We start from the raw sequence: 25,604 nt of genomic DNA, 5'->3' as shown, positions 1-25,604 counted from the left end.
GTAAAGATGAAAAATAATGGATACCTTGCCAGCAAATGAGGAAACAACTAAGTGTCTGTCTTTCATCATGTGTATTATGTCTTATTTAAGATGTGAAGACCTGTAGACCACACAAGTGAAAACACTATCTGGTCGACCCAACAAGTAGGACATAGTCTTTCTTTGTTTTTATTAACATGACCAAAGGGGGATTTATTTACTGTATGCCCAGGGTTGGGGAGGAACTGATTACATGTAATCCTTTACTTTCACACTTTATTTGGATTGTCCTATATAGATGATGTAATCAGATTACAGATACCTTTGAAAAACTAAGATTACTTCATGGATGACTTTTAAATTCAGAAAGGATGTTTGCGGAAAAAACAACAACATTGACACCTTTGTGGTTTCTCAATGACATTCAATTCAGCATTGAAAAAAGGCACAAGTTTAAGTTTGTTCCACCTGAGCGAGTCTGACCACAAGTCAGAGACCACTATGATGATACACCAAATAGGTTTGATGGATCCTTTTTCTCTTCTTCAAGTTTCAAGTTTTTAATGTCAGGTGAACAAGTACAGTGAATTGCCTTCATACAGGCTCTAACCCTAACAATGCAGTAATCAGTAAGTAATGTAATGCAGTAAGATGAAGATGGTGCCGAAGAGGATGGCTGACGTTTTACATGCTCCTAACTAACTGTGCTAACTAGTTGTTTTTTAACTTATTTTGTACATAATGTTGCTGCTACCGTCTCTTATGACCGAAAAGTACTTCTGGACATCAGAACAGCGATTACTCACCTCGAAACGGGAGAAGCTTTTTCCTTTAACGAGTCCGACGAGAAGGATATACTGCTTTCCCGGAAACAGGCCCAAATCCCCGTCATTTGCGTGAAGAAAAGGGGGTGCAGGTCGGGCTGCCTTCTGAGAATCCATAGGCGAGCGAGTAAACTCCCACTGCCATCCGTTCTACTGGCTAACATGCAATCATTGGAAAATAAAATTGATGACCTACGATTAAGATTATCCTATGAACGGAACATTAAAAACTGTAATATCTTATGTTTCACCGAGTCGTGGCTGAACAACGACACGGATAATATAGAGCTGGCGGGATTTTCCATGCACCGGCAGAACAGACAAACTACGTCTGGTAAGACGAGGGGTGGGGTGTGTGTCTATTTGTCAATAACAGCTGGTGTGCGATGTCTAATATTAAAAAAGTCTTGCGGTATTGCTTGGCTGAGGTAGAGTACTTATGATAAGCTGTAGACCACACTAAATCAAATAAAAAATCTAATTTTATTTGTCACATACACTTGGTTAGCAGATGTTAATGCGAGTGTAGCGAAATGCTTGTGCTTCTAGTTCTGAGAGTGCAGTAATATCTAACAATTAATCTAACAAATTCACAACAACTACCTTATACACACAAATGTAAAGGGATGGAATAAGAATATGTACATATAAATATATGGATGAGCGATGGGAGTTAGGCAAGATGCAACAGTTGGTATGAAATACACTATATACATATGAGATGAGTAATGTAGGATATGTAAACATTATTAATGTGGCATTATTCAAAGTGACTAGTGATACCTTTATTAAATCCATTTATTAAAGTATTAATAAATTAATAATTTATTAAAGTGGCCAGTGATTTGGGTCTGTATGTTGGCAGCAGCCTCTCTATGTTAGTGATGGCTGTTTAACAGTCTGATGGCCTTGAGATAGAAGCAGTTTTTCAGTCTCTCGGTCCCAGCTTTGATGCACCTGTACTGACCTCGCCTTCTGGATGATAGCGGGGTGAACAGGCAGTTGCTCGGGTGGTTGTTGTCCTTGATGATCTTTTTGGCCTTCCTGTGACATCGGGTGCTGTAGGTGTCCTGGAGGGAAGGTAGTTTGCCCCCGGTGATGCGTTGCCCAGACCACACTACCCTCTGGAGAGCCTTGCGGTTGAGGGCCGTGCATTTGCTGTACCAGGTGGTGATACAGCCCGACAGGATGCTCTCGATTGTGCATCTGTAAAAGTTTGTGAGGGTTTTAGGTGATACGCCAAATTTCTTCAGCCTCCTGAGGTTGAAGAGGAGCTGTTGCGCCTTCTTCACTACGCTGTCTGTGTGGGTGGACCATTTCAGTTTGTCCGTGATGTGTATGCCGAGAAACGTAAAACTTTCCGCTTTCTCCACTGCTGTCCCGTCGATGTGGATAGGGGGGTACTCCCTCTGCTGTTTCCTGAAGTCCATGATCATCTCCTTTGTTTTGTTGACGTTGAGTGAGAGGTTGTTTTCCTGACACCACACTCCGAGTGCCCTCACCTCCTCCCTGTAGGCTGTCTCATCGTTGTTGGTAATCAAGCCCACTAGTGTTGTGTCGTCTGCAAACTTGATGATTGAGTTGGAGGCATGCATGGCCACGCAGACATGGGTGAACAGGGAGTACAGGAGGGGGCTGAGCACCCACCCTTGTGAGGCCCCAGTGTTGAGGATCAGCGAAGTGGAGATGTTGTTTCCTACCTTCACCACCTGGGGGGCGGTCCGTCAGAAAGTCCAGGACCCAATTGCACAGGGCGGGGTTGAGACCCAGGGCCTTAAGCTTAATGAGGAGCTTGGAGGGTACTATGGTGTTGAATGCTGATCTGTAGTCATTAAACAGCATTCTGTCATAGGTATTCCTCTTGTCCAGATGGGATAGGGCAGTGTGCAGTGTGATGGCGATTGCATCGTCTGTGGACCTGTTGGGGCGGTATGCAAACTGAAGCTCATCACTAAGCTACGGACCATGGGACTAAACACCTCCCTCTGCAACTGGATCCTGGACTTTCTGACGGGCCGCCCCCAGGTGGTAAGGGTAGGCAACAACACGTCTGCCACGCTGACCCTCAACACTGGGGCCTCTCAGGGGTGTGTACTTAGTCCCCTCCTTTACTCCCTGTTCATCCACAACTGCGTGGCCAAACACGACTCAAACACCATCATTAAGTTTGCTGACGACACAACAGTGGTAGGCCTTATCACCGACAACGATGAGACAGCCTATAGGGAGGAGGTCAGAGAACTGGCAGTGTGTTGCCAGGACAACAACCTCTCCCTCAATGTGAGCAAGACAAAGGAGCTGATCGTGGACTACAGGAAATGGCGTTCTGAACAGGCCCCCATTAACATCGACGGGGCTGTAGTGGAGTGGGTCGAGAGTTTCAAGTTCGTTGGTGATGTGTTCGTTGGTGACCAGTACATCACTGGGGCCAAGCTTCCTGCCATCCAGGACCAGTGTCAGAGGAAAGCCCATCAAATTGTCAGAGACACCAGTCACCCAAGTCATAGACTGTTTTCTCTGCTTCCGCACGGCAAGCGGTACCAGAGCACCAAGTTAGGACCAAAAGGCTTCTTAACAGCTTCTACCCCCAAGCCATAAGACTGCTGAACAATTAATCAAATGTTCACCGGACTATTTACATTGACATGCCCCCCCATTTGTTTTGTACACTGCTGCTACTCGCTGTTTATTATCTATGCATAGTCACTTCACCCCTACCAACCTGTACCCCCACACATTGACTCGATTCCGGTACCCCCTGTATATAGCCTCGTTATTGTTATTTTGTTGTGTTACTTTTTATAATTTTTTACTTTAGTTTATTTGGTAAATATTTTCTTAACTCTTCTTGAACTTCACTGTTGGTAAGGGCTTGTAAGTAAGCATTTCACGGTAAGGTCTACACTTGTTGTTATTCAGTGCATGTGACAAATACAGTTTGATTTGAATCAATATCATTGTAATGCTAGGAATAACATAAGGAAATAACATAACACAGGAGAAATACAAATAAGAAATCAGAAGAACACGATAAAGTAAGTCATTATACTGTATACAGGGTCAGTTCCAGCACCATATTTACAATGTGCAGGCATACTGGATTGATAGAGGTAGATGTGTATAGGAGTAAGGTGAGTAGGCATCAGGATATATGATAAACATAGTAGCAGCAGCATATATGATGATTATATGTGAGTGTGTGTGTGTGTGTGTGTGTGTAGAGTCAGTGTAGAGTCAGTATAAGTGTATGTGCATATTATGTGTGTGTGAGCAAGTTATGGAGTGGGTGTTTGAGTGTCAATGTGCGTGAGTGTGTAGGGCCCTGTGAGTGTACATAGAGACAGTGCAAAAATAAAAATTAAATACAAGAGTCAACTCAGATAGTCCGTGTAGCCATTATATTAGCTATTTAGCAGTCTTATGGCTTGGGGATAGAAGCTGTTCAGGAGCCTGTTGGTGTCAGACTTGATGTACTGGTACCGCTTGCCTTGTGGAATCATAGAGAACAGTTTATGGCTTGAGTCTTTCACAATTTTCCGGGCCTTCCTTCCACACCGCCTGATATAGAGGTCCTGGATGGCAGGGAGCTTGGACCCAGTGATGTACTGGGCTGTCTGCACCACCCTCTGTAGCGCCATTCTAATGTTAAGGGGAAAGTAATCCGATTACGTTACTGAGATTGGATAATCCAAAAGTTACTTTACTGATTACAATTCTGAACAGGTAGCTAGTAACTGAAACAGATTGCATAGAAAGTAAGCTGCCAACCTTGCTTATGTCAAGTCCAAACTATTTGCTTGTACAGAAAACCTGAATGAGCAATCAATTTTATGGCAGGGCTTAGAGAGATAAAACACAAAAAAGGCTTATTTATTGGTGCAAATTACATATTTTAACTTTTCCCTTTTTTGTTCAAAAGGCATGTCTTTTATTGGGTGATTTCATGTTTGTCACTTAAAATCACCTAATCACAACATGTGTAGACGGAGCTTTATTTAAGATATAGGTAGAAAATCCATATGGCACTGCTACGGCAGTATAATCATATTTCTGCTCAAGCCTCCAGTGATATGTGCAGTTGCCAACAGTCAGTATATAAAGTTAACCTGTAATTGATAGAAAAGGGAGTAGAGAAAGTATATTACGTTGTTAGCGCGGTGAGTCCTTTCTTACAGACCTGACCCAAGATTTTAAATCAAAGTCGTAAATTAGTTTTGTGGCCATAAATTCTTGGGTCACTCAGGAATTATTTTTTCCTGGTGCATTTGATTGATTTGTGAACCGGCTCAACTGATCTCGACCCAACGTCTGATGTCATCGACCATGAATCCCTAGGCTGCCTGGCTTCCCCTCTCCCTAACATGCCAGAAATACTACTATAATTGCTCTCTTTCTTTCTCTTCCCTACCCCCTCTCTCTATCTCTCTCTCTCTACCTCTCTCACCGCTTCCCTTTTTCTCTTTCTGTCTCCTCTCAACTTTCCTTCTTCCTCTCTCTATGACTCTCTCTCCCTCTCTCACTCCTGTCTCATTAAATTATAAGGCAACCGTTACTTTATGGCGGCATTGCTAATTCACACAAATATCCATCCACCGTTTGTTCGCCTCATTGTTTGTTGAGCTTTCAAAATGATAGCACAGGGACAAAACCATGGGATTACAAACAACCAAGTAGCAGCCAGACAGCCTTTGAGGGGAGCGAGGGAGAGAATGAGAGGAAAAGACAAAGGGAATCAGAGAGGCAAGTTATCCTGCCTCTCGCTCGTCCATAAAGGGTTCTCCGAATCCTGTGAAGCGTGGGAGTGGGCAGATTTCCTCGTACTTCTCGCCAGCCGTGATTTTGGGAAGTTCCATGGTAAGAAATGTGACCGTTCCTGGTGCAAAAACAATGTCTTATCCCGGAGCTTGTATAAATTATATTACTAAGCTGCTCCTGAATATACTACAACAGAACATGGAAATTGATTCTATCATAGTCCATGTGGGTTTTAATGATATTATGAAGGGCAGCTCTGAACAGTTGAAACTGGATTTTAAAGAGCTGATTGACTCGCTGCTAAAATACCAATCATATCTGGCTCTGTGCCCTCTATGAATCGTGTCATTGAACGCTTTAGCAGGATTCTTTCTCTTCACAACTGGCTACGTGGTTATTGCAGTTCAATGGGTGTAACTTTTGTTGACAAATTCGATACCTTTTGGAAACAAAACACGTTTTATAAGTAGGATGGTATCCACCTAAATCATTTGGGTTCCTGGATCCTTTCATAGCATTTTAAGGCTGCGTTGAGACAATGACTTATCAATGACCCAAACTCAGCTCAGTTAATCCCTACCATTGTGACGCTGATTTGTCATAATGCTTCAGCAAATGTACATTATACCAGGGGCGTTAGTAGACACAATATTTCCAGTAAAGCAATGAAAACAAGTAAGCATCCCAGAAGAAAAGTGCTCAAAATACAGTCGGAAGTTTACATACACCTTAGCCAAAGAGAGTTGAAGTCGGAAGTTTACATACACTTAGGTTGGCGTCATTAAAACTTGTTTTTCAACCACTCCACAAATTTCTTGTTAACAAACTATAGTTTTGGCAAGTCAGTTAGGACATCTACTTTGTGAATGACACAAGTAATTTTTACACCAATTGTTTACAGACAGATTATTTCACTTATAATTTACTGTACAATTCCAAAGGGTCAGAAGTTTACATACACTAAGTTGACTGTGCCTTGAAACAGCTTGGAAAATTCCAGAAAATAATGTTATGGCTTTAGAAGCTTTTGATAGGCTAATGGACATAATTTGAGCCAATTGGAGGTGTACCTGTGGATGCATTTCAAGGCCTACCTTCAAACTCAGTGCCTCTTTGCTTGACGTCATGAGAAAATCAAAATAAATCAGCCAAGACCTCAGAAAAAAAATTGTAGACCTCCACAAGTCTGGTTCATCCTTGGGAGCAATTTCCAAACGCCTGAAGGTACCACGTTCATCTGTACAAACAATTGTATGCAAGTATAAACACCATGGCACCATGCAGCTTCCCTGTGGCTCAGTTGGTAGAGCATAGTGTTTGCAATGCCAGCATGGTGTGTGCAACGCAAGGGTTGTGGGTTTGATTCCCACGGGGGGCCAGTATAAAAAATGCATGAAATGAAATGTATGCTTTCACTACTGTAAATCGCTCTGGATAAGAGTGTCTGCTAAATGACTAAAATATAAAATGTAAATAGGGCTTAGGAAGGAGTCACATTCTGTCTCCTTGGGATGAATGTACTTTGGTTTCGAAAAATGCAAATCAATCCCAGAACAACAGCAAAGGACCTTGTGAAGATGCTGGAGGAAACAGGTACAAAAGTATCTATATTCACAGTAAAACAAGTCCTATATTGACATAACCTGAAAGGCCGCTCAGCAAGGAAGAAGCCACTAGTCCAAAACTGCCATAAAAAAGCCAGACTGTGGACAAAGATTATACTTTTTGGAGAAATGTCCTCTCGTCTGATGAAACAAAAATAGAACTGTTGGCCATAATGACCATCGTTATGTTTGGAGGAAAAAGGGGGGTGCTTGCAAGCCGAAGAACACCATCCCAACTGTGAAGCACGGGGTTTTTTCACAATTTACGACATTTAATCCTAGTAAAAATTCCCTGTCTTAAGTCAGTTAGGATCACCACTTTATTTTAAGAATGTGAAATGTCAGAATAACAGTACAGAGAATGATTTATTTCAGCTTTTGTTTCTTTCATCACATTCCCCGTGGGTTAGAAGTTTGCATACACTCAGTTAGTATTTGGTAGCATTGCCTTTAAATTGTTTAACTTGGGTCAAATGTTTAATGACTAATGTTTAATGACTAATGTTTAATGACTCCAACCTAAGTGTATGTAAACTTCCGACTTCAACTGTAGCCCACGTTAACATACAGTGTAAACTCCATCAAGACTGTTGGAAAAGCATTTCAGGTGAAGCTGGTTGAGAGAATGCCAAGAGTGTGCAAAGCTGTCATCAAGGCGTAGGGTGGCTACTTTGAAGAATCTAAAATCTAAAATATATTTTGATTTGTTTAACGCTTTTTTGGTTACTAAGTGATTCCCTGGGTGTTATTTCATAGTTTTTGTAGTCTTTATTATTGTTCCACAATGTAGAAAATAGTAGTGATGTAGTGATCATAGTGTAGTAGCCATATCTAGGAAAACCAACGTTCCAAAGGATGGGCCTAATATAGTGTATATTAGGTTGTACAATATGTTTTGTAGTGATTCCTATGTTGTTGATGTAAAGAATATTTGTTGGTCCGTGGTGTGTAATGAGGAGCAAACAGACGCTGCACTTGACACATTTATGAAATAGCTTATTCCAGTTAGTAATAAACATGCACCCCTTTGGAAAATGACTGTAAAAACTGTTAAATGTGGATTGATGAGAAATTGAAAAAGTGTATGGTTGAGAGGGATGAGGCAAAAGGAATGGCAAATAAGTCTGGCTTCACAACCGATTGGCAAACATATTGCAAATTGAGAAATCATGTAACTAAACTGAATAAAAAGATGAGGAAACTACACTATGAAACAAAGATAAATGACATAAAGAATGAGCGTAAAAAGCTTTGGAGCGCCTTAAATGACATTTTGGGAAAAAAGACTAACTCAGCTCCATCGTTCATTGAATCAGATGGCTCATTCATCACGAAACCGACTGATATTGCCAATTACTTGAATTATTTTTTCATTGGCATGATTAGCAAACTTAGGCATGACATGCCAGCAACAAGCGCTGACACTACACATCTAAGTATATCTGACCAAATTATGAAAGACAAGCATTGTAATTTTGAATTCCTTACGTTTGTTTGTAATGTTTTTGTACCTTCATCTTTGAAATGCAAGAGAAAGGCCATAATGCATTATTCCAGCGCAGCTGGAATTTAGATTTTGGCCACTAGATGGCAGCAGTCTATGTGAAAAGTGTTTGACTGATCCAATGAACCATTGCATTTCTGTTCAAAATGTTGTGTCAAGACTGCCCAAATGTGCCTAATTTGTTTATTAATAACTCCTCAAACAATAGCATGGTATTCTTTCACTGTAATACTGTAAATTGGACAATGCATATAGATTAACAAGAATTTAAGCTTTCTGCCAATATCAGATATGTTTATGTCCTGGGAAGTGTTCTTGTTACTTACAACCTCATGCTAATCGCATTAGCCTACGTTAGCTCAACCGTTCCGCAGGGGACCCACCGATCCTGAAGAAGCAGCACTATCAACAAGGCAGGTTCTACAGGCCCTAGTTTTGTCGTACCTGGACTACAGTTCAGTCGTGTGGTCGGGTGCCACAAAAGGGACTTAGGAAAATTGCAATTGGCTCAGAACAGGGCAGCACGGCTGGCCCTTGGATGTACACAGAGAACTAACATTAATAATATGCATGTCAATCTCTCGTGGCTCAAAGTGGAGGAGAGATTCACTTCATCACTACTTGTATTTATGATAGGTATTTACATGCTGAGTGCATCCATGCATACCCCACAAGACATGTCACCAGAGTAGAGGTTGACCGATTATGCTTTTTCAACGCCGATACCAGTGCCAATTATTGGGGGGGGCAAAAACCCGCTGCCGATTAATCGCCCATTTTCTTTTCTTTTTTATTTGTAATAATGACAATTACAACAATACTGAATTAACACTTATTTTAACTTAATATAATACATCAATAAAATCAATTTAGCCTCAAATAAATAATGGAACATGTTCAATTTGGTTTAAATAATGCAAAAACAAAGTGTTGGAGAAGAAAGTAAAAGTGCAATATGTGCCATGTAAGAAAGCTAACGTTTAAGTTCCTTGCTCAGAACATGAGAACATATGAAAGCTGGTGGTTCCTTTTATCATGAGTCTTCAATATTCCCAGGTAAGAAGTTTTAGGTTGTAGTTATTATAGGAATTATAGGACTATTTCTCTATACGATTTGTATTTCATATACCTTTGACTATTGGGTGTTCTTATAGGCACTTTAGTATTGCCAGTGTAACAGTATAGCTTCCGTCCCTCTCCTCGCTCCTACCTGGGCTCGAACCAGGAACACATCGACAACAGCCACCCTCGAAGCAGCATTACCCATGCATGGCAAGGGGAACAACCACTCCCAAGTCTCAGAGTGAGTGACGTTTGAAACGCTATTAGCGCGCACCCGCTAACTAGCTAGCCATTTCACATCGGTTACACCAGCCTAATCTTGGGAGTTGATAGGCTTGAAGTCATAAACAGCGCAATGCTTGAAGCACAGCGAAGAGCTGCTGGCAAAACGCACGAAAGTGCTGTTTGAATGAATGCTTACGAGCCTGCTGCTGCCTACCACCGCTCAGTCAGACTGCTCTATCAAATCATAGACTTAATTATAACATAATAACACACAGAAATATGAGCCTTTGGTCATTAATATGGTCGAATCCGGAAACTATCATCTCGAAAACAAAACGTTTTTCCTTTCAGTGAAATACGGAACCGTTCCGTATTTTATCTAACAGGTGGCATCCCTAAGTCTAAATATTCCTGTTACATTGCACAACAGTCAATGTTATGTCATAATTACGTAAAATTCTGGCAAATTAGTTTGCAATGAGCCAGGCGGCCCAAACTGTTGCATATACCCTGATACCCTGACTCTGCGTGCAATGAACGCAAGAGAAATTACACAATTTCACCTGGTTAATATTGCCTGCTAACCTGAATTTCTTTTAGCTAAATATGCAGGTTTAAAAATATATACTTCTGTGTATTGATTTTAAGAAAGGCATTGATGTTTATGGTTAGGTACAGTCGTGCAACGATTGTGCTTTTTTCGCAAATGTACTTTTGTTAAATCATCCCCCGTTTGGCGAAGTCGGCTGTCTTTGTTAGGAAGAAATAGTCTTCACAGTTCGCAACGAGCCAGGCGGCCCAAACTGCTGCATATACCCTGACTCTGTTGCAAGAGAAGTGACACATTTTCCCTAGTTAAAAGAAATTCAAGTTAGGAGGCAATATTAACTAAATATGCAGGTTTAAAAATATATACTTGTGTATTGATTTTAAGAAAGGCATTGATGTTTATGGTTGGAGCAATGTGTACCTAAGCGATTATATGCAACGCAGGACAGGCTAGATAAACTAGTAATATCATCAACCATGTGTAGTTAACTAGTGATTATGATTGATTGATTGTTTTTTTATAAGATAAGTTTAATGCGAGCTAGCAACTTACCTTTGCTTCTTACTGCATTCGCAAAACAGGCAGGCTCCTCGTGGAGTGCAATGTAAAGCAGGTGGTTACAGCATTGGACTAGTTAACCGTAAGGTTGCAAGATTGAATCCCCGAGCTGACAAGGTAAAAATCTGTCGTTCTGCCCCTGAACAAGGCAGTTAACCCACCGTTCCTAGGCCGTCATTGAAAATAAGAATGTGTTCTTAACTGACTTGCCTAGTTAAATAAAGGTCTAAAAAAAAGAAGAAGAAAAAAATTGGCGTCCAAAAATACCGATTTCCGATTGTTATGAAAACTTGAAATCGGCCCTAATTAATCGGCCATTCCGATTAATCGGTCGACCTCTACAGAGGTCATTTCACAGTCCCCAAGTCCAGAACAGACTATGGGAGGCGCACTGTACTACATAGAGCCATGACTACATGGAACTCTATTCCACATCAAGTAATTGATGCAAGCAGTAAATTTGATTTAAGAAGGTAGAGCAGCGCTTTATTATGGACAGACTTCTCCCCATTTTAGCTACCGTATCAATATGGTTTGACCATGACAGCTTACAATCCAGGCTTACTCCAAGCAGTTTAGTCACCTCAACTTGCTCAATTTCTACATTATTTATTACAAGATTTATTAAGGTTTGGGGTTTATTTAATGACTTGTCCCAAATACAGTGCTTTAGTTTTAGAAATCTTTAGGAGTAAATAATTCCTTGCCACTAACTGCAGTTCTTTGTTAAGTGTTGCAGTCATTTCAGTTGCTGTAGTAGCTGATGTGTTTAGTGTTGAGTCATTCACATACATAGACACACTGGCTTTACTCAAAGCCAGTGGCATGTCATTAGTAAAGATTGAAAAAAGTAAGGGGCCTAAACAGCTGCCCTGGGGAATTCCTGATTCTACCTGGATTATGTTGGAGAGGCTTCCATTAAAAAACAGATAAAAAATACACTTTATGGAACAGCGGGGACTGTGAAGCAACACAAATATAGGCACAGACACACGTACACATGGATTTTGTATTGTAGAGAAGTAGGGGCCTGAGGGCACACAGCGTGTTGTCAAGGCAGCAGCTAATGGGGATCCATAATAAATCCAAAATAGATGGTGTGGGAGATGGATGGACGGAGAGAGTAACAGAGAGAGAGAGGGGTTGTGTGGAGGGTTGGGTGTATGTTGCCAGTATGTTACCCTCTATTTTGACATGCTCGTGGCAAAGCAGCCAAAATACCTTTTGTGGTCATCTTTGGGGAAAAACACAAAGGCTAGAGAAAGTTTCTGTTGTAGTTTCCTTTCACTATAATAATGAGAGCTTTTGTCCCACTGTTGGTCTTTGAGAGGCTTAATTTTTTTTACATAATAGCACTGTGATTAGCCTGCGGAGCAAAGTACCTGTCTTCGATGCCAACCACAACCAAAAACAGCAACGCGCTGGCAAGCTGTGTCCGGGGTCCTAAACTAAACTTTACAAATTGCATGATAAATACACCCCGCCCCCCCCCCCAATTCACTGGCCAGTGACGTGGCCACATAATTTAAACAATGTGATTGTTATATGCGGTGTTGTTTTGTTGGGCAGAGGTTCTACAGCGAACTTCGGACGGACTCTGGCTCCTCGACTTCTGTGAGGTTCTTGGGAATACCAATATACCAGACATCTCTCTAGATGAATAACAAGTTTGGACAAACTATGCAAACAATGTCTTAACAGGCTGTATTACAAACAAAACAATCAGTTGGTGGTATTAAAACACAGGCTCTTCAAACAAAAGGCAGACTTACAGAAAGCAAGAAATTAAAATGGGGCTCTGCCAGTGAAATAGCATTGTGAAACAGTGGAAGAAAAATGCATGATAGGCTACATGACCAAAAGTATGTGGACACCTGCTTGGCGAACATCTCATTCCAAAATCATGGGCATTAATATGAAGTTGGTCCCCCCTTTGCTGCTATAACAGCCTCCACTCTTCTGGGAAGGCTTTCCACTAGATGTTGGAACATTGCTGCGAGGACTTGCTTCCATTCAGCCACATGAACATTAGTGCGGTCGGGCACTGATGTTGGGCAATTAGGCCTGGCTCGCAATCGGCATTCCAATTCTTCCCAAAGGTGTTCGATGGGATTGAGGTCAGCACTCTGTGCAGGCCAGTCAAGTTCTTCCACATCAATCTCGACAAACCATTTCTGTATGGACCTCGCTTTGTGCACCTGTCATGCTGAAACAGGGAAGGGCCTTACACAAAGTGTTGCCACAAAGTTGGAAGCACAGAATCATCAGCTGTACCATTAAGATTTCCCTTCACTGGAACTAAGGGGCCTAGCCTGAACCATGAAGAACAACCCCAGACCATTATTCCTCCTCCACCAAACTTTACAGTTTGCACAATGCATTCGGGTAAGTAGTGTTCTCCTGTCATCCGCCAAACCCAGATTCGTCCGTCGAACTGCCAGATGGTGAAGCGTGATTCATCACTCCAGAGAATGCGTTTCCACAATTCCAGCCGACACTTGGCATTACGCATGGTGATCTTGGGCTTGTGTGCGGCTGCTCGGTCATGGAAACCCATTTCATGAAGCTCCCGATGAACAGTTCTTGGGCTGACATTGCTTCCAGAGGCAGTTAGAGTTGTGAATGTTAGTGGGTGTTGCAACTGAGGACAGATGATTTTTACTCACTACACGCTACAGCACTCGGTGGTCCCGTTCTGTGCGTGTGTGTGGCCTACCACTTCGAAGCTGAGCCGTTGTTGCTCCTAGACGTTTCCGCTTCACAATAACAGCATTTACAGTTGACCGGGGAAGCTTTCTTCTGAACATCCTATTCCCAGCTGTTTTGCAGTTTAGATAATGGTCATTTTTGATGGTTCACAGAAATGGTTCACAGAAAAGAAAATAAAAACAGTCAGTTCACAGAATAATGCTGAGACCAGGAATTTTTTAGAACATGACTTTGTTTTCATTAATCTTCCCCAATACACTTTTAGCGATGATCCACCATTTCAACTTAAAATATAGACCCTAGAAATAGAATGCAAAGAATGACAAGTACCACTTGACTTTATCCATGCGAAAGGACCATCAAGGTATGGTTAATTTGGGATTGTCCAATCAGCTCTGGCTGGACATCCCAGCATCCTTACATGCACATATCCATGTATGCACATTGGTAGTTCATGTCTCATAAATAGCCATCATGTCGCTAAAATCTACTTATATGAGACAGACTAGACTACCTACAGTACAGCGCTTCGCAGGAGACCATCTCTCCAATGATCTAGCAGCACCCCACTGGGAGGTCCTGGGGAACTCTAGGTACTCTGAGGCCTTAATATGTGAGCAGGAACTTCGTCTTCAGAGGAAGTGGGAGTTTCATTTAAGGGAGTTATTAGGTGTAATGGCCGTTGCTGCCAACCGGCTGGTCTGTCCTCTGTTGTAGCTTCATGTACCATGCAGGGCCACCTACTGACGTAATCGTTCCTCTTGAATCCTCACCCGCTCCTGAGTCCTGTGCTTTTTTCAAAAGAGAGTTCAGTGGCTGTCAACATTGGCTTATAGAAACGCTGTGCAAAGTGTAGGAGCCGGGTACACTTTGTAAACTCTGTACATCTAGCTTTGAAAGAAGGTTGGGATGGGATGGCTGAAGCAACATAGTTTTTTTTTTCGGTGTCAAAAGAGGCCTGTTTCTTTCCCTGATACGGTAAGAGTACATATGAATGTGGTTTAAAAAAGGTTGTTAATTGTTGTAGACAGATTTAAGATGTCAGCTCTAATATTATTTATATTCTTTGTTAATTCTCTCTTTCAGGTTCACTCTATATGCTATGGACAGTCGAGGGAGTCGTTCAGAGTCTAGCTTCGTCTCAGTGCGGACCTCTTGTCCCATGGTAGACGATAGCAGAGCAGAAGGTACTCCTTCTCACACTCCCCTTTCACACTTAATTTTCTCTTCCATCCCAAAACCTTTCCATTCATCCTTTACACATTGTCCTTTCCCGTTCTCTCTAACCCCCCCATTCATCACCATCCATCCCTATCTCTCTCCAATAGACAATATCACTTTTTAAAATCTTTTTACATTTATTTAAATGTAAACTTTATTTAACTAGGCAAGTCAGTTGAGAACAAATAATTTCTTTACAATGACGACCTACCCTGGCCAAACCCGGACGACGCTGGGCTGAGCGCCGTCCTATGGGAGCCCCCGTTGTTGGCATACATTTTATTTTTTTGCACCAAAGTTTTCACCAGCACCTAGGATTTACTTGTGTTGGTGATCTTGGGTTGACTTGCCCACCTTAATATGATATCCTTATCACAAGTTCACTTGTGTCTTTTAAATGAGTGTTTTCTAAATGACTTCTCCCCTCTTCCACCTCCTGTGTCAGAGATAGCAGACAAGGTGTATAACCTGTACAACGGCTACACCAGCGGCAAGGAGCAGCAGACGGCCTACAACACTCTGATGGAGATTCCCCCTCCGCTGCTTTACAGGGTGCAGCACCACTACAACTCCCACTACGAGAAGTTTGGAGACTTCGTCTGGCGGAGCGAAGATGAGCTGGGACCCAGGTAAGGCTCGGAAAGGCTTGGAGGCTTGGACACATCACTGTCACTGTTTGCTTGGCATCAGGGTCACTTCAAATGTTATCTTCCACTGTCTGTGTGGGAAGTATCTGAGAAAACGGTGACATGTTGTTTTCTGTGTCCAAAGGTTCCTTATTGTGGATCAGGTAAAATATTTAATTAGTAACAGATTCTCCCATTGGCCCACAGATTTCAAGTATAAGCAACAGTCTACCTAATTGGTCCAGATACTTAATCTGTTACTGGTCTTAGTTGAACTATTTGAGCTAGCAGAACTTCATTGTTTATGATCATGAATTAAAAAGGCAATAATCACAACATTCTCAAGAATGCCTTAGGGTTCTTGGCAGCCTTTGCCAAAAACATCATTATCTTTTTCCCCGTCATCTTCAGTTTTCTGAAATGTTGAATCTTTCCATTCCAGTGGATTTCAGAATGGCCGCCTTCCAACCCTGTAACACGAGGTTGTTTTTACAGAAGTCTCATATGTCCAGTCAATAAGTTGAATGTCTGTTGCTGGAGCTCCATTGTTTCTTCATCCATCTTCAAAAAGGTGGATCGCACCATGCACGCGCACACACACACACACACACACACACACACACACACACACACACACACACACACACACACACACACACACACACACGTGCAAACCACATGCACACACAAACACACAAACACCTTGGTCAGCAGTAATTTTGGACAGCAAAATATTGGTTTAGGCTTTCACTGCAAATCCTGGCCCATAAAACCAATCATGAACAGGTTTGTTCCATTGGAGTACCAAAGAATCCAAACGGCACAGCCATATATTTTCATTTTCATTTACTCAAGTTCATCAGATGTTTTTATTTCCTATCATTTACCTTTTTATCAGATTGTGGACCCAATTGGTGACTGCACTAAAGTGCTAAATCTACAAATTACAGCCTTGCTATTACAAGGGAGCCTAGGGCGTAGCAAATGGTCTTGGGTACATGGAATGGGACTGGTCCGGTGTTGGCATTTCGCGAGTGTTGCGGTTAGTAGGGACTGCACTGTTTGTGTATAGTGTGGAATACTCATTCATAAAACCAACTTCTCTGGTTACTTGTAAAGGCATGAAGCCCCCAGTAAACTCAGGAATGATTTCATAACCATGTCAGGAAAGCATTGCTCCGTTTCCCCGGGCTAGGACTAGACTCTTTACCCACACAGAGCTGGACGATTGGACTGAACACAAGGGCTCCTTTCAATCCAACCTGCACCGTGGTATTTGCGGGTTTGTTTTCTACAAGTGTTTTCAAAGAGTTTGCAGTGGTCTCCTGGAGCCAATGAGAAGCGGTTTGTTCCTGTGAATGATTACCCAATCAACCAATTGAGAAGCCTGTATTTCTCGTGATTAGCCAGTCAACGGATTGCTTACTGTTTAGTTTGGAGTCAACCCTCAGGCTCCCTAACTTCAATAAAAGCTTAAACTTTTGAATCATGTGATTAATGAGCATACAAATGCTTAGTTGACCTGAAAAGACCAGGGAAAATATATAGTATGAGGGCTGAATCCAAGTCATTTAGATGACTGACAATGGAATGTTATTTACTCCCTGAAATTGGCAGGGCTTGTTGGGTTATGTACACATGACATTCACTTCTGACATTCACATCAATCAGGGTAACATTTCACATGAATCCTTTTAAGATAATACAGTGATTGATGTGAGATTTGCATAAGATTTATGAGATGCGTTTACGACTTGATGTGTGTCCTCAGAATGGACAGTGTAATGTATTTGCTATCTGTTGTTATGGGGGTTAAATGGGGTTCAATGCACATTGGGCTGGTAGTGTCTGGCTCGCTCTCTATTTTAGATGATAGCACTCAAGACAGGCGTTATCTACTGGGACTGCCTGGGGATCCAGGGTATCACCGAACTAAGGGCATTCATGTCATACCAGGCATGCGTTTGCACGTAAGCACACACATAACCAGACCTCCACTCGCTGCAGTTATCCATTATGGTGGTCTTCCAGCCTTACCTCATCACTGTTCACTGGCAGGGCTAGAATAGAGATGAAGGTTATCAAACTGGACAGTTTTATCTCCATCTCTTCATTCAAATACTCAATCATGGACACTCTTACTGACACTTGTGGCTGCTTTGTGTGATGTATTGTTATCTCTACCTTCTTGACCTTTGTGCTGCTGACTGTGCCCAATAATGTTTGTACCATGTTTTGTGCTGCTACCATGTTTTGTTGCTACCATGTTTTTGTTATGTTGTGTTGCTACCATGCTGTGTTGTCATGTGTTTCTAACCTTGCTATTTTGTTGTCTTAGGTCTCTCTTTATGTAGTGTTGTGTTGTCTCTCTTGTCGTGATGTGTGTTTTGTCCTATATTTATATTGTATTTATTTTAATCCCAGGCCTCAGTCCCCGAAGGAGGCCTTTTGCCTTTTGGTAGGCCGTCATTGTAAATAAGAATTTGTTCTTAACTGACTTGCCTAGTTAAATAAAGGTTAAATAAAATACAAAATAAATAGAGACAGATGTAGACAATGCATGTGTCGTAATCATCTCCAGTGGTTGGCACTTTGAACAGAAGGGTTCTACAGACACGTAGAGATGATATATCCTTTTCTCTCTACCAAATTGAATGTCCTGGTACAGCATTTTTTCAATATAACATAAAATGCTAAAATAACTTTTGAATGTACAAATCCATAAACACTTGTATGTACAGTATGTGGTCTGTGTATGTGTTGATTTGTTTGATAACTAGTGTCAGTAACAGTTATTTAACTCTTACATAACGAAGGCATAGATGTCCCCAATGACTTTTGAAGATTAGGGTATTTGGGTTTTCCCATCTATGCATGCCTTCTGTAAGCAGAAGCCGATTTGTGCAATCAGCCTTTTTTAAGTGTTTATTTGGGGAAGTGAATTGGTAAGGTCAGCTTTGACTATGAGGTTACATACTTGTTTCGAATTACAGCCTCTATGCCAAACACCGCTCTTACGCCAAGCCAAACACTACATTTGACAGTCAACGAACACTAACTAAACTTTCAAGTCCATTTCCTCCTCATTCTCATAAAGATTTCCTGCTGAACCCTGCCTCGGTCTGCCCCCCGAAACAGACCACCCCCGACAAAGCAGTTTTATGTGAATAGACACAGGGGACATTAGCATGACATGGAGATGGAGAAACTTAGACTACCGGCCGAAAAAAAGAAAACATTTGGACAGACACCAGGTTAGAACTCCAGCAGTTCAATAGTTTTGCGATGATGGCAACATTAGGTTTAAAGTTTCAGGCCCTGTGTTTTGTTTTGTCCACACCCATTGCCTGGAAGTGCTCTCCGGCAGCCATAAATAATATCATACATTTGGAAAAAGTTTGTCTTAAAGGAAGATTATGTTTTTTCTTTCTTCTGTGATTTGGAAATTGAAGGTGGCTTTTGCGGGGACCGAGGGGGAGAGTAGGGGGTATGTTGGACTCCTGAAGAAGGCGTTTGGATAACTGACAGTGTAGGGTTATTTACTGCCTGAAATTGGCAGGGCAGGGCCTTGTTGGGTTAATATACGAGTTTGCTCTATCGGTGGTGCCTTTTAAAAGGTAACAGTGTGGCCAAGTGAAATGTGACCACTCAGCATTTACTCACTATGTCAGGAAATCTGGGAGACCGACGGAGCTACACTGAGACCCAGCCACCGACCGCTAGCATTGTCACAGCACAACCGAACATATTTCTTGCTCTCGCCATACTGTGCATGTACTGTACAGTGTGTTTATATCGATGCATTATTTTAAATTGTGCTCAATGTTATTGTGTCTTTATGCAGGTTGTTTTTCTTCTTTGGTTTCCATACAGATGTATGATCTTAATTTGAGCCAGTTTGCTACAGCAGGAAAATAATCCTGCAGCAAGGGGAAATGTAAATTATTATGTGTATTATAATTAATGGAGTCTGACAATTTCAAAGTAGAAATTACAAACTTCAGAAGCCTTTTTAAACCTCAAATACACTACAAGTTTTACATTTCCTGCATTGCAGGATAGTTCTCCTCCAACAGGGTGATCAAATTAAGACCCTACATCTGTATGTATTCATATTCAGTCATTTCTGCTGTAGCAACAGTTTCGCACAAGTCTTGAGTCTTTTATTCTCTTGGAAAGGTGCTACTGGCTTACGTTACTCTATTTTACTTATTGGATGAACAAATGGGCTTTTATTCACAATTGTATGATCATCTTTCACCATCCTGATAAGATAAATTAATACAGCTGGAAGAAAACAGAAAGGGCTGCCTCTCTGTTACTGTAGCTTTAGGACTTTGTGAGTTATGATCTCGAATATGAACCTCTCTTGATGAATATGTAGGCATTCTTAACCACCAGTCCTCAATTCACCCTCTTGCACGAGGCCCACTTGCTCATATGTTTGATGTTATGTTGTTGTAGGCAGTGGAATTTGAAGAGAGAAAGAAGGAAAAACGTTTGCCCTTTTTCTAACAAGCAAGTGAAAAGGTTGTCTGTGCTCCTAGCTTAACCAAAGACTGATGCTGATGCTTAACAGACACCCACTTCTCCAAACAAATGGAATATGCTTCCTCTTCAAAGCTATCTATTTTTGATATTTGTATCTGTTCATATCTACCTAACAACACGTCACACAGAAGAGCTTAATCTTCACTGCTGAGAATGAAGTATGTGAGAATGTCAAGTACTGTAAGGGAATGAATCCAAGTGTGTGTGTTCATGTGTGTACGTGCACACTGTTTGCGCTGCCTGTGTGTGTGTGCGTGCAGGCATGCTTACAGCAGTTTGTCTGCCTGTCCTGTCTACCTTGAGCTGGCCTCTAACATACCCACCTCTCGCCAGGAACATGAGCAGGCTGCCAACACAGACTAGAGACAGACCTCCTCTCTACTCTAGTCTGGAATTCAATCAAACCTGCTCTGCAACTACCCCACACTGCAGATACACATGAATGAACCTGTTTGTTTTCTAGACTGTTGTTGAAGACTTGTTTGAGAAAATAATAGTTACAAGTAAATGTGCAGGTATAGTAGTTTGCCAAGTTACTGCAGTGGTGGCGGTGATGATAATGAGGAGGATGATGATGATGATGTTGGTAGTGGTGGTGATGATGGGGGCACGGGGTGTGGCATAATTATATACACTACCTGACAAAAAACACACACACATCACAGGCTGCCATAGCAGTGCCACTGGAGCAAATATGGCCTTGTTTAAGGGCAAAACGGCAGTCAATAGTATACAGGATGTTGAAGCCTCCAGTTGCCGGCTCACTCCCTGCAAATTTCCCCCCAACCAGCTCGGGGATTCGAAACGGCAATCCTCTGGTTACCCTGTTATTACCGAGCTGTAAAGTGTGAATTGCTACCGGTATTGATATCACCATGAAGAAAAAAAATGATGACAAACAATGCCAGTGCTGCTGATTCTGACATTAATACTAATGATGACTGTTATGCCCCCCCCCCCCCCCCCCCCTAGAAAAGCCCACCTGATCCTGCGCAGGGTGGAGAGGATCAGCCGGTACTGCCGTGCCCTGCTCCACAGCGCCTACATCCAGAGCCGCACCGACACCATGGCCTACATGTTCTGTCGCAGCGAGGAGGTTCAGCCCCCTAGCAGCGTGTGGCATGGCTCCCTGCAAGAGACCCGCACTGCCTGCATGGAGAAACTGATCTCAGTACAGCGCAACACATACGGCAACGCCAAGCTCCGATGAGACAGGCCGCGAGACGACACCACGGTAGCCTGCTCCTCCTTGCTTCTGGTCTCTCCACTGACTGGTGTTTTTCCAAACCAGGAGAGCCCTGAAACCTCAACCCCACTGGACATTGTTAGAATAATTACTGTCAAACGCCCTCAAAAATCATTTTTGAAATTAGAAAAAAGTGCTAAGAACAGCTTGAAGAGGAAAGACGTTTTGGATGTACATGCCAGTGACTACTGACCACTACTATCAATGAGGAGGAGCGGTGTGAGCATGTAAATTATCATTCAACCCAAAGCAAATTGGTTGGAAAAAAATACTGAATGTAATATTGCAGTTTGTCATGGTGCTTCGGCTCTGGAAGCTTACCAGGGAAACAAACAAACAAACGAAAAACAACTCCCTGTAAGTCTCTCCTCTTGGCTGGCGCGATGGGAAGGGGACCGTTAAGAGTGGTATTATCATTTCGATTTTATTTTGATCATTTGTAATACTTGAGCATATCACCACTTAAACTACGCTTTATAGTCTTTTTACAGCAGACAACATAGGATTTCTCTGTAGTCTTCATTATAAACACTTCGAGCTGGATTGTGATGTTATCAGCTGTATTGTATGGTGTGTGAATAACGCTTGGCAGTTAGAAAAGTCCTTAACTAGCCATGTTTCATTTTTTGTTTGTTTGTTGTTGTTTATCTCCTCACAAGTTGACAGACGTGGAGAGCTCCAAAACCGCAGGGAAAATACATATTTATAAATAGTCCTTTATTGTGGTCATCTGGTAAAGAAAAGTGAAGAAAAGAGAAAAGCAAACATTTTTATAGGAAAATCTTTTAAAGAATTTCAAGAGTTTATGCTAAATGTATGGATTGTTTGATTGTATGGATCTTTTAGGATCCCTTCCTTCAAGGAAACTTTTACTTGACTTTCCATCGCTCAAGAGCCATGGACATAAAAATCCAACTCATTGTTTTTTAATTGATTTGCATTTCATGTTATATCAATTGTGATAGTAAATTATTATATTGTAAATATAAAGTTGTACATAACATATGTATTATTATGTGGCTTTGATTGTCTTTTTTCGAAAGAATGCGAAATATTAAATACTATACCACAAGCATCAGCATTATTTTCCACAAGGAGAAATGAGCTCTTTTTAACCAATTGATTCACATCTGCGATATAGGCTACACTACAGTCCCTGGGCTGGAGAGAAAGTGAAAGATTATAATGAACCCAAAACACATGCATTCTCTCATGGAATTATTCAAATACAACAGCTGCAAATGTGAACTTGTATGTAACGTCCCTCAGGATTAGCTGTGAATACTTTCCTACAACAGCTAGCCCTTCCCTCTGCTTACGGTAGGTAAGTAACAACATGCACTGGAGGTTTTCTACCGGCAATAGTGACCCATTATACTAGTGGACTTCGTACTAAATATTTACATTCATTTCCAAGGGGTAAAATCTCTCTCTTTCTCTCGCCCTCTGTGTGTGTTTGTGCTGGGAAACGTTCTATTTTTCCATCTCCACGCCACAAACTATTCCTTTACACTCAAGTCCAGTCTCTTTCCACTCATGCAACATTAACTGTGCTTTAAGAATCAGTAGCCTGATGTTCATTCTCGCAAATTAGGCCATTAATGTCACTGGGGTGCCAAGAACAGCACTCAGGTTTCCATGTCAAGGAATGAAGGCCCTAAATTTGGATTCATACTTCATTCATTACTACTGTTTTGATAGTAGCTCTTGACATTTTCATATCCATAAAATCAAATTGAGGATGTCCAGGTGCGTAACACTTCAATGCACATTTAGGTAAACATCAAGGGGTCATACAATACAAGGTTTGTAGTATTATCTCTAGGAAATTGGCTATGTATAGTCATCTATAATATTAGACAAGGTTATCATGAGCCTAGTATCGGAAAATGTCAGGTTATATGTAGAAATGGATATTTCTTTTCAAATGTATTGGAAACTCATAAAGGACAAAGGGACAACACTTATCCAGTGTTTTATTTCTACACAATACATGACAGGGAAATTAACATGATAGTCATCGTGAATGAAGATCCATTCTTATGAAAATATAGTACGGCTCATCAGACACCTGCTTGCCATGTACCAGAGCACCGGAAGTATAATAGCAACCGAAAAAACAAAGAATATGAGGAAATATCGTCTGAAACACAAAAGGATGGATACCTTTACAGTGTGGGGGAGGGTCAGTTCTAAATCCATTGAAAAGTGGGAAAGAGTAAGCAAATACCTGTGGTATTGAGGAAGGATAGGTGAGGTGTTGTTTGGTTGGTGACATTCAGTCCATGAGAGTGAGTAAAAGGGGAATGGTGTTCACTGTTATACAACGGGTGGGTCTAATAATGGATGCTGATTGGTTAAAACCGCATTCCAGCCGTTGTCTATTCCACAAGTTACTACCGGCTAAAGCTATGACGTTGAAATGCTTATTTACTCTGTTCCATCTCACTGCACAATCCACTGTCTCATCAGCCCAGCCAGGCAATTTATAAACTTGATCTCCACTACAAAAAGCATCTTGATATTATCTCCCATTTCTTTTAGACTAGCATTTGGTTTTTAACAGCGGAGATTTGTATAAACCTTGCTGTCTGTCTCTCCGACATTTGCAACATTGTTTCAATATTGAAATTGGATCTCCAGCTGTCCCATAGTAATTAACGTGTCGGGAGTCGGGATGAGACAGACAGGCAGACAGACAGCTTTTCTCAGGCAGTGGAAATCATGAATCAGCTTGTATCATTTTTATATATAAATATAAAGGAATGTCAATAGAAAACAGGTAAACGAAACGATATGCAGCTAGTTTGCAGTCTTTCCAGCTTCAGTTTGAAGTGATTGTGTTAGCTGTGTTGTTGGCTAGCTCCTCAAACAACAGTGTGCTGACGAAAGAGCACATTTTCGATGCCAGGCGAAATGGTGCATTGTTATGGATGTATCCAAATAAATGTCACTAGAAAACAGCTTAAATACACGCAAATGCAGCTACTTTTCTGTTTTTCTGGCTGCACTGTTTGATGTGACTGTAACTTAGCCGTAGTTGGCTAGCTAGCAAGCAAGGGATATGAATGTTTCCTTCTCTGTGGCTCAGTTGGTAGAGCATGGTGTGTGCAACGCCAGGGTTGTGGGTTCGATTCCCATGGGGGGGGCCAGTACAAAAAAAAAGAATTGTATGAAATGTATCCATTCACTACTGTAAGTCGCTCTGGATAAGAGTGTCTGCTAAATGACTAAAATGTAAATTCAGTATGGCAATGGAAACTTTTGAACGAACAACTGGGTCACATCCACGGATACAGAACAAAAAGACTTAATGACTGGATTGTGCCTCTGGCAACCGAACCAATCTAACGACCAGCCGGCTTGGGTAGCAACCTGAGATTTGTGTCGGGACTATATCTCGTGGAATGATGAAATAGTATGAATAAATTCATCAAAATAAAGTGTTTTTTATGAAAATATGTCAATCATTATTTGAATATGTTGGTAACCTGCTTTATAAAAGTGATAATGCCGGTGTTTGGAGGACATATTGGTACAACACCATGCCAATATATCCTCCAAACACTGGCTTCTCTGGCATTATTACTTAATTAAAATCCTCCAAGTCTGATAAGAAGAATGTGTTGTAACAATATATTCTCCCTAAATGAATGCTTTCCTCTAGTTTTGTTTGTTTTCTCTCCCAAAAAAAGAAGGAACAGTTTGGTCATTTATTTTCAACTGACTGCTCCGAGACCCAGAAACTGACCACATGACGCTTTATTCATCTTGACAACAAATAAATTACGTTTGATTTTGTATATGACTGTTTTAAGACAATTGACAACAGTGTTTGTATAAAGCCTGTGTTGTGCATTATGGTATTGTATTATTTTGTACTTTCAGGTGGTACTTCGATGGTAGACAATGCACAATGTATTTTTCTTATATTGCCTCTGGTAAAAATCCAAGAGCTACCCCAAACAGATAATACATGGTTTTGCAAATACAATCATCATAGAATATAATTATTTACATCTTAAAATATATATGCTGAACAATCGGGTACGAAACATTGCAATAATACCACTAAATATCCACATAATATGTATATACTAGATTTTATACTTTCCACTTAGAAAAGGACCATTCATTTTTCATTTCTGTGCGTGGGAATAAGAAATAAACACAAGTGGACCATTCTTTAA

General features: G+C 41.3%; 1 protein-coding gene across 1 annotated transcript in view; it reads left to right on the top strand.

The window, feature by feature from the left end:
- LOC115204090 (astrotactin-2) overlaps positions 1-22,487 on the top strand; it is a 525,217-nt gene extending 502,730 nt beyond the window's left edge. Inside the window, exons 21-23 of the mRNA XM_029769397.1 lie at positions 14,857-14,957; positions 15,437-15,620; positions 21,141-22,487. Coding sequence (XP_029625257.1) covers positions 14,857-14,957; positions 15,437-15,620; positions 21,141-21,378 — 523 coding nt within the window. The 3' untranslated portion in view covers positions 21,379-22,487. The remainder of the gene's footprint in view (positions 1-14,856; positions 14,958-15,436; positions 15,621-21,140) is intronic.
- Positions 22,488-25,604: the final 3,117 nt, after the last annotated feature.

Source organism: Salmo trutta, chromosome 12 (genome assembly GCF_901001165.1).
Source record: "Salmo trutta chromosome 12, fSalTru1.1, whole genome shotgun sequence".
NCBI lineage: Eukaryota > Metazoa > Chordata > Actinopteri > Salmoniformes > Salmonidae > Salmo > Salmo trutta.
Note: the sequence above shows the minus strand (reverse complement) of the source record. Positions and strands in the feature narration are given on the sequence as shown.